This window comes from Geospiza fortis, unplaced genomic scaffold (assembly GCF_000277835.1).
Source record: "Geospiza fortis unplaced genomic scaffold, GeoFor_1.0 scaffold167, whole genome shotgun sequence".
Lineage (NCBI taxonomy): Eukaryota > Metazoa > Chordata > Aves > Passeriformes > Thraupidae > Geospiza > Geospiza fortis.
The window spans coordinates 4,613,338-4,624,094 of NW_005054355.1; the positions used below are offsets into that span (position 1 = coordinate 4,613,338).

General features: G+C 37.2%; 1 protein-coding gene across 3 annotated transcripts in view; it reads right to left on the reverse strand.

Annotated features, from left to right (window-relative positions):
• Positions 1-9,440, reverse strand: part of HOOK3 (hook microtubule tethering protein 3) — a 73,559-nt gene extending 64,119 nt beyond the window's left edge. For 2 of the 3 annotated variants that reach the window (XM_014308051.1, XM_031059051.1), the window contains exon 1: positions 9,344-9,440. In XM_014308051.1, the coding sequence (XP_014163526.1) occupies positions 9,344-9,366 (23 nt within the window). In that variant the 5' untranslated portion in view covers positions 9,367-9,440. The remainder of the gene's footprint in view (positions 1-9,343) is intronic. The other variant, XM_031059050.1, reaches the window with a different exon arrangement.
• Between the last annotated feature and the right edge of the window lie 1,317 nt (positions 9,441-10,757).

A 10,757-nucleotide genomic window follows, 5' to 3' on the forward strand; every position in this document is an offset into this window, starting at 1 on the left:
GCATCTTTGTATTTTGAATGCATTTTGCCAGTTTTCCCTCCCTAAGTCCTACCTCTTCTCCTCTGGTGTTGCAGCAATATTTACTTGCATTTCTTAAAATTGTTAAAAATTATTACTTTTCCACACATTATGGATCCCTACCATTGCACACTGCTTACAACTATTCAGCTTCTAAAATAAAAGCCTGAAACTGAACAATACACATGCTGTCTTGATAGAGTGAGAAGAGCTAGGAAGCATCACTGAAGTTTTTATGCCTAAGAACATACTTCACTATTTCATCTACCAAACACTATCAGTTTTTTAAATCCTCTTTTCACAGTAACCCTACACAAATCTTTTTGTGAACACCCTTCTTCAGAAGCTTTTCTATTCTCTGCACTTTTGAAAAGGCAATCAAGAAAAAGAACAGAGAACTATTTCTATGCCTAACTTCTTCCTATTCATTTTTCTCAAAGCATCTTCCATAAGCTGCTTCTTCAAGACACCTCCTGAGAATCTCTCTCCTGCTACTAAACTCAAAGATAATCTAAAAGGCTAACATTTTCTACTGCTCAATTCAAATTTTCCCTTTATCACAGAGAATTTTGAAAATGCTATAATCAGAATTAAGGAGAAATAATGTACTATATATAACTGGTCTTAAAGGAGTAGGAAAACCTAAGGAAAGGTTTCTATATCATCCAACATATGAAGTCAATACAGACAGAATGAAAAAAACACCTTTCTATTGTTAGCAAAATGCTCTTAAGAGTTTGTGTTACAGTTTCAGGTGAAGTACTCTATTTTCTGAACTGCTGCAATTGCCACTGATTACTATTAGAGTTACCGCTGCACTTTCTACACATAGAAGGGTTCTGGACTGAGATCTTTTTTCAAGAGCAAGGCGCCATGAGATCTTTTGGCAAAATTTCAAGAGAACTCTGAATATGCCTGGAGAGACAAATAACATCCATATCATATATACTGTAAACCAGCAATTACATCAGAACTTTTATTAGAGCACAGACTTTGCAGCCACACTTTGCATCTGAGGCACAGTACATGCTGTGTTCCATCTTCTCCACAGTGTCTTCAGAATGCATCAAGGTCTGCAAGCTGTACTGCAACTACAATACACAGCAATGGAGGAAGATCACAAATAGCAATGTTTCTCTACTGACACATTTTCATTGCTATTTTTTCACACTTTGTTACAGACTCTGGAGAAGATTACAGTATATTTCATTTCCTTGTCATGGCACTTGCAAACATATATCTGGAAGAACAGTTTTAATTACTAGTTAAGTTGATGACTCTAAATTACTTCCATTCAAAAACAGTACAGTTCTAGCACACATGACAGAATCTTAAATTACAAAATAGAAAAAATAATGTCTTATCCAGACTATCACTGGTTTTGAAATATATGTTTTCAAGTAGCTTTCAAATGGCCTCCCTGTCACAAGACAAGTAAACTTAAGAATGACATTGATTCAAGTACATGTAAGATCTCTGACACATGAAAAAAGTTTACATTCAGCTTTTACATGAAACAAATAGCTCTCCTCACAAAAAGCCTTAATTAAAAAGCATTCATTTGCCTAATTTCCACTCAATCGCAACAAAATCATCTGGACACTAATGAAAAGAATGACAGTTCAAATCCTTTTCAGGTGTGGGATTCAAAAAATACCCTAATGACTGTCAAAAGGGTCTTCTGGGAATTGCTGATACACAAATAAGTGAGCTTAACAAGAGACTCACAATTATAAAGTATTTATGCAGCTGAGAGATAAAGCAGGTATGACCTGCGCTTCCTCATCAGAAAAAACCAACAGGGCCTCCTTAAGGAATCTTATAATTGTAAGGGTTGCACTTGGCCACTAACATCTTTAGCTGCTTCAAGGCTGTAGTGCCATAAATATATCAATCCTTGACATACCATTTTCATGGTTCTAGAAAACAACATGAGCAGACATAAACAACATCTCATAAGCAAAATTATATTTGGACTGACTGGGTAGCTGATATTGCACATGCAGTTTTCAACAATAACAGCACCAGTAAGGGAATCAGCTGAGGAATGCTAACAAGACTTCAGAGTTAGGTCCATCTTACTTCACTCTGAAAGCCTGAAATTCAGCAGAAACTAGGCAGCTTTTCTCAGCTACTACTGTAATAAAAGGAACACAGGGACCAGCAACTGTCTTTTACAGTTCTGATGAAAGTCACAGGCTACCTAAACCCTGATATACGTCACCAGACATACTGAAGGAAGGTCCCTGATAAATACATCTAAACTCAGTGTGGTAGTCCTCTTCCACAGATCCATTTGTTTTTTCATTTGTATGTATACAAACCTCATGGAAGCATCCAAGGGTCCAGCAGCTGATAAGCAATCCAGTTGATATCAGTATCATGTAACAATGGTCAAAGTAGCACCAACAGTTCATTTTAGAGAAGCTTCATACAGGTTACACATTAATTAATAGGACACTGCAAAAACACTTTGCCAGGAACACAATAAGCAGAAAAGCAAAAGGTTGGGTACCAACGCCAATCAAATGTAGAATGATCATCCTTTCCTCAACCTCATAACCATTTAAAATTTTCTTTCTCTTGAAAAGTCTCATTGAAGTTCATTACTAGTACCAACCACAATGGTCTCTATATAACAAACTATCGGAAATCAAATCTGAAATAACAACTTTTCCACAGTAACTTCTAAACATACTTTTAAAAAGGGGCTTCCAGATGTTAGATCATTCACAGTCCTTGCTGCAAAAAAAGTCTCCTTTCGCTATATTTCTGGGAACCATGATTCAATCAAATTCAGGTCATCTTAGGCCATTTCATTTGGAAGCAACAGCATTCTTCTTACAGTGTTTGAAAAAGCACCACCTAAGCAAATATAAAAATGCGTAGCTGAGAAGTGAGCAGCTCTACTATCAGAAAATTAACTGGAGCATCTTCATTGCCATGAGACGACTAAGTTCCTGAGCCTAGACCCAAACTGGCTAACTTTCTAGATTAGAAAGGTATTTGTGTATCAGTTGATTGCTGCCTACTATCTCAGCAGTACTGCAGGTAACTGGGACTATTCTTCAGAGCAGAAAATACTTATGCTGTTGCAAATGCTCTATCACTTCATGTGATGTTTTCAGCAGTGCTCATTTATACCATCTCCATCTTATTTTGTATGCAAATTTTCCTTTATTTAAGCAATCATCTCTCTCCATCACAGATGCCAAGAGACAGAAATACTCTTCTAAAGAAAACCAACCCACAGAGCATGTAGTATAACTCATGATTATTACTCATTATAACAGTGGTACAGTAAGCTGCATCAAAAAATGTGTTTACAAAAAATTTCCCTCCCCCAGTGATATACAAAAGCATGGCTTTTGTGTTTTGCATATGTCAAAATACATACAGCGTGTTGCAATGTATAATAGAACAAATGAATAATTCATTGAGAGGGGTGCGATGCACAGATGACAGAAGAAAATATATACAATTTCTTACATTTACCAAGGCCAGTATGACAGAGGAAGAAAGAATCAAAACAAGAGGGACACCTGGCATTAAACAGTCTCCAGAGTGGGATGAAAGGAAAATTTTAAAACAGGAAATCCTGCTATTATAGGGATATCAGTGGACAGTGAAAACATAAGTAAAATCATTGCAAGCTACACACAAAAAAAAAAGTACGTGATTCAGAAGCAAGCTATGGCACTCGTACCAGCACAAGCTACACACCTTTAGGCCAACAGTCTACTCATAAAAAGATCAAACATTTTCTTTTACTTCCACTCTTTACTCCTGCAGCACAACATTCTTCAAAATAATCATCAACACTGAAAAGTGTACAGGCATTTCTTCTTACTGTATTTCACATCAATGCTAGTCAAAGGGATTACCACATCTCAATAGAAACAATGAATCTTACAGAATAATACACAAAAGTTAAACTAAAACACAGGCTGAGTTTCTTCCTCCAAGATAATACAGTTAGCACTAGAGAATTACATTCAATGGTATTTTAAGCTGAAATTCAAAGATAAAGTTTTAATGATATGAAGGAAGAAATGTCCTTCAGGAATTTAACAACACCTGTTTTTTAACAGCAGAGACTGCAAGCAAAATTTTCATGCTTGTTTACATGGAACATATTTCTGGTATTTGCTATCAGACACTACATTAATAGCAAAAAGCTTCTGAAGGTGTCAGTAATTTCCTCTGTAACCTTTTCTTCTCACAGCTTATTCCAGCAGTTTTGTTAAAGAAAATTCTGCTGCATTTGTTGTGATGTCTGGCACTTACCTACAAATGGGCTGCTACTGTGAGTGTAAAAAATATTGAGGATGATGTATGAAAAATTAAGAACCATAGAAGAAACTGTCAGCCCCCTCCACTTGGTACAAGGCACAGCTGGCTTTTATCAGCTGATGAGCAAGCAATGTTCTTCCTCCTTCCTCTTTTCTTCTTTTTTCTGACTAAATCCTACAGCTCTGTTTTGCGCAAATTTTATGTATGTCTAAAACAACTAATTCCCTCAGCCAGGGATCTCTCAAAAACTGCTCCTCATCATGACCTACTATCTCCCACCCTCATAAGTACCAGTGGACTTTTCCTAAGAAGCCAGATGTAAGGAAAAAAATAGAAATAATAGAATTCACTATTAAACCTTTTCATTTTTTGGAAGAAATGCTATCCTCACTCCCCTATCTGGAAATATATCCAGAACACTGGTCCACTCCAACACCTTTAAATTTTCATCAATGCTCTTCTTTACTGGATATATTAATTTGCTCTTTAATATTTTTAAACATTAATTAATTTACTACAGTAAAATCCTGATTCACACAAAGTTGCCAGAACTTTCCCCTCCCTACCTTTACCTAATCAGGTAAAGGCTCAAAGAACACACACTTAAAAAGAACCTTAAACAGGAAGCACCTAGACCAAGAAACACCTGTTTTTCCTTTTTCCTTGGAAAATTACAAAAATAGTAGTTTATCCTTCTCAATAGAATAAGAGTAATGGCATTTAAGTTGTGTCTGCAGTCTAAACAACACATTTTTCCTCTGAAGATTAACTTTTGGAGAGATTTCATGTCAAAGACAACGATTCAGGTTTTCACTGCAAATGATATGTCTGCAGTGACCTGATGCTTTCAGGCTTGCTCCTTGCTATTTAACATTGCTGCATGACTTTTCCAAATAACCTTAAGCATGCAGCTGTCTCCCTGCCAAAAATTGTATTCTACATGACTATCTTTCTTGGGGCAGAGGGGGAACCCGTGTTGCTAATACGAAAAGAAAAAGGCAAAAGAGCCTGCTCTAGACTTGCTTCACATTGTTGAACACGCCCTAATTCCCAGTGAAGTAGTCTTCCTGTTGTCTTTGTTCAAAGGACCAATAGGAAGATTTCACTGCTAGTGTTGAATTTGGTTTTGTTTTCAAGAAAGAATATTTAAAACGGCTTTGTCAACATGCTCCTCACCAGTTTTCTAGTCAGCTACACAAATGCTGATCCCTGTATTTGACCTATATTCCAATATCATGTCCAGGCAAAGAGAAAATATTTGGTTATTCTACAATCCCTGGTTTCTACTTCAAAAATCAATTAGACTAATCTTCTGTTACACCTCTTATCTTATACTACTTACCGTCTGTTAATTCTGTTTAAAAAAAAAAACAACAAAAAAGCAGTATTTTCTCTCAAAGATTGTTCGTGTTATCGTTACTGTTGTACAATCCAAGATCAGATTGCTGCTGCTCTTCAAAGTTTATCTCAACAGGAATGCAGTCAAGATTTAGCAATACTGTTGCTAAATTTCAGGATGAGAATATGTCTGTTCGTTACGTAAGTATGCAAAATGTTAAATCTGAAGCACAACTACCATAAAGTAAGATAGCTGAATACTAATTTTGGCATGTTCAAATTATTATATAGGACATAAAGAAAGAATTATAAATTGTCTAGGGGATCTTTACATATTTTAAAATCATGCTACAGAAATGCAATATTTGTACTGTATGTTTATTTTTAAAGTTCAGTTCATCAGCTGAAAACAGTATCTCAGAACCACATGCTAAAAAGTCCTGCTTTGAAATATTTGACTACATTGAGATTTCCCTTTCCCCCTTTTTCGTTCTTCCTGTGAACTGGCAGTTCCTTCTCTCACTAGGAGGAAGGCTCCTGCTCCTGAGAATCTGCAACTAAAGAAGATACTCAGTCCCCTCATAGCAGTTACAGCCCTAGGAGCTCTGTCAAACAAATCAGCTGTTTTCAGTAAACACAGCAGCACAAGAGGGAAGTGTGACGGTTTTCACAAGGGGTCTTGGGTGAAGGAAGAGACGAGAAGGTTGACTCCATTATCAGAAGGCTTGATTTATTATTTCATGATATATACATATACTATAACTATACCAAAAAGAAAAAGAAAGGAGAGTTTCCAGAAGCTGCTAAGCTACCTAAGAATAGAAAAGTAAAGAATGATAACAAACCCCGCTCGCTCGGACTGTGTCCGAGAGAGCTCTCAGTTCTGGATCTGCCATTATTTCTAAACATCCAAGATGGGCCAATCCAGACTGACCTGTTGCATTCCACAGCAGCAGATAACCTATTGTTTATGCCTATCTCTGAGGCCACACATTCTCAGAAGGAAAAATCCTAAGGAAAGAACTTTTCACAAAGAGAATGTCTGTGACAAGGGAAGTGCTAAACACTCGAACAGGATGGAGGACCCTCATCTTCTGACTGACTTCAAAAAAGGCTGTTGCTTGCTCAGGGTTTGAATTCCAGGCATTGTCGAAAGACTGCTGAAACCTGTCCAGCCCTCACAGTATTATTTCTTCAGCTCTTACACCTGGGTACGAGTTGTACAGCAAGGGAAACCTGCAAAGTACCAAATGTGATTATGCAGCTTTGGGAGGTATGGTCAAGGCTCAAGTGGTGCTCTCCCCTGTTGCATCAGTTAGTGAGGAGGAGGTTTGAGCAGCAGACAAACCCTGCAGGTCAACAACCAGCTGTGATATAGTGTTGGCTAAAACTAAATTTTTAGTTTTGATAACCATTAAACCCTTTACAAAATAAGGACTGCTTGGAAGAGATGGGATCCACCAGGCTATGGTGGACAGATGGATCTTCACAAACAGGCTGGCCAAGATGGTAAGAACAGTTTTATACCAAAAAAAAAAGCGAACATTAAGTTACAAAGTAGTGAACTCTGCTGAAGAACCAGGGGTGAGGAATGATATGAACAAAAGACACCTCATAGTCAACAAAACATGTATCGGTAAAGTGGGATCACCTCAAGCATATGCACATAAATATACAAAGGTCTAAAGAAGAACACTCTGGCAAAAGCTTCATTCTTGGGAATCAGAAATATTGGATGTGGTGGTGTTCACAGGGGTCCCAGGAAGAGGGAAGAGACGAGGATCTGACTCCATGTTTCAGAAGGCTTGATTTATTATTTTATGATATATATTATATTAAAACAATACTAAAAGAATAGAAGGAAGGATTTCATCAGAAGGCTAGCAAACAAAGCAGAGACTGGAATGATAACAAAATCCTGTGTCTGACCAGAGAGTCCAATACAGCTGGACTGTGACTGGCCATTAATTAGAAATAACCACATGAGACCAATCAAAAATCCACCTGTTGCATTCCACAGCAGCAGATAATTATTGTTTACATTTTGTTCCTGAGGCCTCTCAACTTCTCAGGAGAAAAATCCTAGCAAAGGGTTTTTCAAAAAACATCATGGCTATAACTGGATGCATATGTGGAGTGCTTGTGCATTAATGCTGGCAGCACGGAGAACAAATAGGAAGAAACAGAGTTCTAAATGTAGTTGCAAGGTCACAGACCCACCGGGATCATGAAGTCATGGTAGGATAGCTCACATGCCAAAGCTGCTGACATGAACATATACAGGCTCCTTGGGAAGAACAAGCTAAGAAGGCAGCGACAGAAAGATGCCCTTTCTGCAACAGACCAGAGGGAATGCATGAGCTCTGCCTTAGCACGGATTTGAGCCAGCTGAGAGATTACTAGTCAGAATGACTAAGCAGATCAACATGAGTGACACTGCTATAGATTCCTGCGATAGACTGCCTGATCAGGATGACATCTTCATAGAAGAACTGATGAAGCATTACAGGGGTAACTGGATAGCAAGGTGGGCTGAAAAATGGCTGAAATGCTAGGCTCAAAGGTTTCAGAAGCATGAAATCCAGCTGGACTAACTAGCAGCATATCAAAGGGGTCAATAGTATTAAATGTCTTTAGTAGGGACCTAGATGATGGGACAGAGAGCAATTTTTCATATAATATAAAAATGGAAGGCATGTTTGACACACCTGATAGTTGCATTGCCATTTAGGAGAAATTTGACAAGCTGGAAAAACAAGCTGAGAGTAACCTTACACATTTCAGGAAACTTAAATGCAAACAAACCCTATTCACCAGTATATAGGGAGGGTAAGCTGGTTGGAAAACAGCTTTGCAGACAAGAAACCAAGCAGAAACCAAGTGGAACACACTCCAGCAATGTGTCCTTGCAGCAGAGAAGGCAAAACAAAACCTGGGCTGTGTTGGGAAGACCGCTGCCAGCAGGCCAAGGGAGGTACTGCTCAGATCTGTTAAAACTGTATCTGAGCTGCTGCATCCAGGCCTCCCCAGTAAGAGAGACACCTGGACACACACGGAAGTTCAGCAAAGGGCAATTAAGATGATTAACAGACTGCAGTTTCTGTCAAGTGAGGTGAAACTGAGTGAGCTGTGTTTGTTTAGCCTCAAGAAGAAAAGGCTCAGTAAGATCTTATCAATCCTGTGTATAAATAACCCAATGGCTTCTTCTTTATACCCTCACATAATCTCAGTGGTGTCTGGTGAACAGACAAGGGGTAGTGGAAACAAACTGAAAAGTACTTCCAACTGCAAAAAACTAAACTGACAGTTCCATTCAGTTAATCATTGAAGCTTTATTACATTAAACTACTTCTAACATTACTGACTATAGTTTCAAACAACAACCAGGGCCAATTACCTTACCTTGCACTGATTTCAATTTTAAGTGTGAATCTGTATGTCTAGTTTTAATTCAGGTTACTTTCCAGTAAGGTCACACTTGAACGAACTCTTCTCTAAAACAACTGTTTTTTTTTTTTCATTTAAGATAGTTTTCTGTAAACTACAGAGGAAAAAATCAGTCATGTTCCACTTTAAAGTACCATTTAAGCCACATCCTTAGGGAATACCAGACAAGGTAAAACATATGTAAATACACAAAAATGTACAGATAAAAAACCTCTGTATTTAATTCATTAAGTAAACAATTACTTACATTTTTTGAAGAACCTGGGCCATCACAACCCCACTCGTTAAATCTTCCACAGTCTGGCATGGTGCCTCAACATTAAATGTTTGGATCTATGTGAGAAAGGAAAAAGTTATCCTTATTTCCTTCAATGTAAAGGAATTTTCAAAGGTTTGAAAAAAAAATACTACCAAATAGCAAAAATAATAAACTCTACATATTTAGCATACATGTTTGGTTTAAAAAGCTTTAGATTTAATACTCAAAGACACAAACATCTTGTTTTCTTATCCTCGTTTTCTCAATAAACTGCTACAAAAACCAGTATTACATTATCCAAAAGGCAAACTTTCTACTGCATTTTCTACTTATTGAAAGTCATCAGTGCATTCAAGTACTTCCATATAATCTTGTGTATATATTCAAGTACACCCTCTCAATCAACAAAATAATGAAACTCAATTTTTAGAAGGAACAGTGACACCACAGAACACTCATCAGCTCCCCACAATGAGAAGATGAAATGTAGATTGACATACATATTCCAAACTTGATTAATCCCTACTATCAGATGGAAGAGAAGAACACAATATTGTTAAACCCTAATTGGTCTATACACTACTAGAATTCTGAATATTTCATGCTAATGTACTAACACAGTGACATGCACCACAGTCCACACAAAGCTCTTTTCTTCCTTGCTCTCTTGATGAGAAGAATCAGTCCACTTCAGGACAATCTTTTTAACTGTTTTAAGTTACTTCATAATTTACTTTAAAACAACATTATTTTTAAATCATGTGGATGAGTTTGCAACAATAATTTTTATGGTATTATTTGGAGGGTTTCTGTCTAGTGCTCTCTGCTACTATACTCCTACAGGAAACTTGGGCTTATTTGTAGAAAGCAAATTTTTTCATACGCACAAGGGATAAAGCAGTCTACAAAAGCACTTGCAGTTTCAGAGTACATAAATGTTAGATACATCAATCATTTTTTTTCTGAACATAACGTGCAACCATTCATGCTTTAGCAGCATTTGGAAGAGTAATAGTTGTTAGTCATTTCCCAATAAATACCCTTTATATATGTGTATTACAATAAAAGACAATTCATGTTTCAGTGGGAAATTTTGGAGGTCTTCCTCTGAGAAGGCTCTCAGAAAGTCAAGCGCATAATAGCCAAATTCTCCTTATACCTTTGGAATAATGTATTATTATACCTTTTGTATAAGGACTCTAGGTCATGTAGACATTCTAGCAATACCATTTAATTTTAATTTGGAGTACAGGCACCTAGGTGGATTTTCCTTTTTTCCCTTTATTCTGGAGGAAAAAACTAACACTCAAGTAGAAAAAAAAAGCCATTATATCCATGAAGAGTCAAAAATTGAGCTCTCAGAGCATGTTTCCTGGTCAACTGTGACCAGTCAGTAGTAACG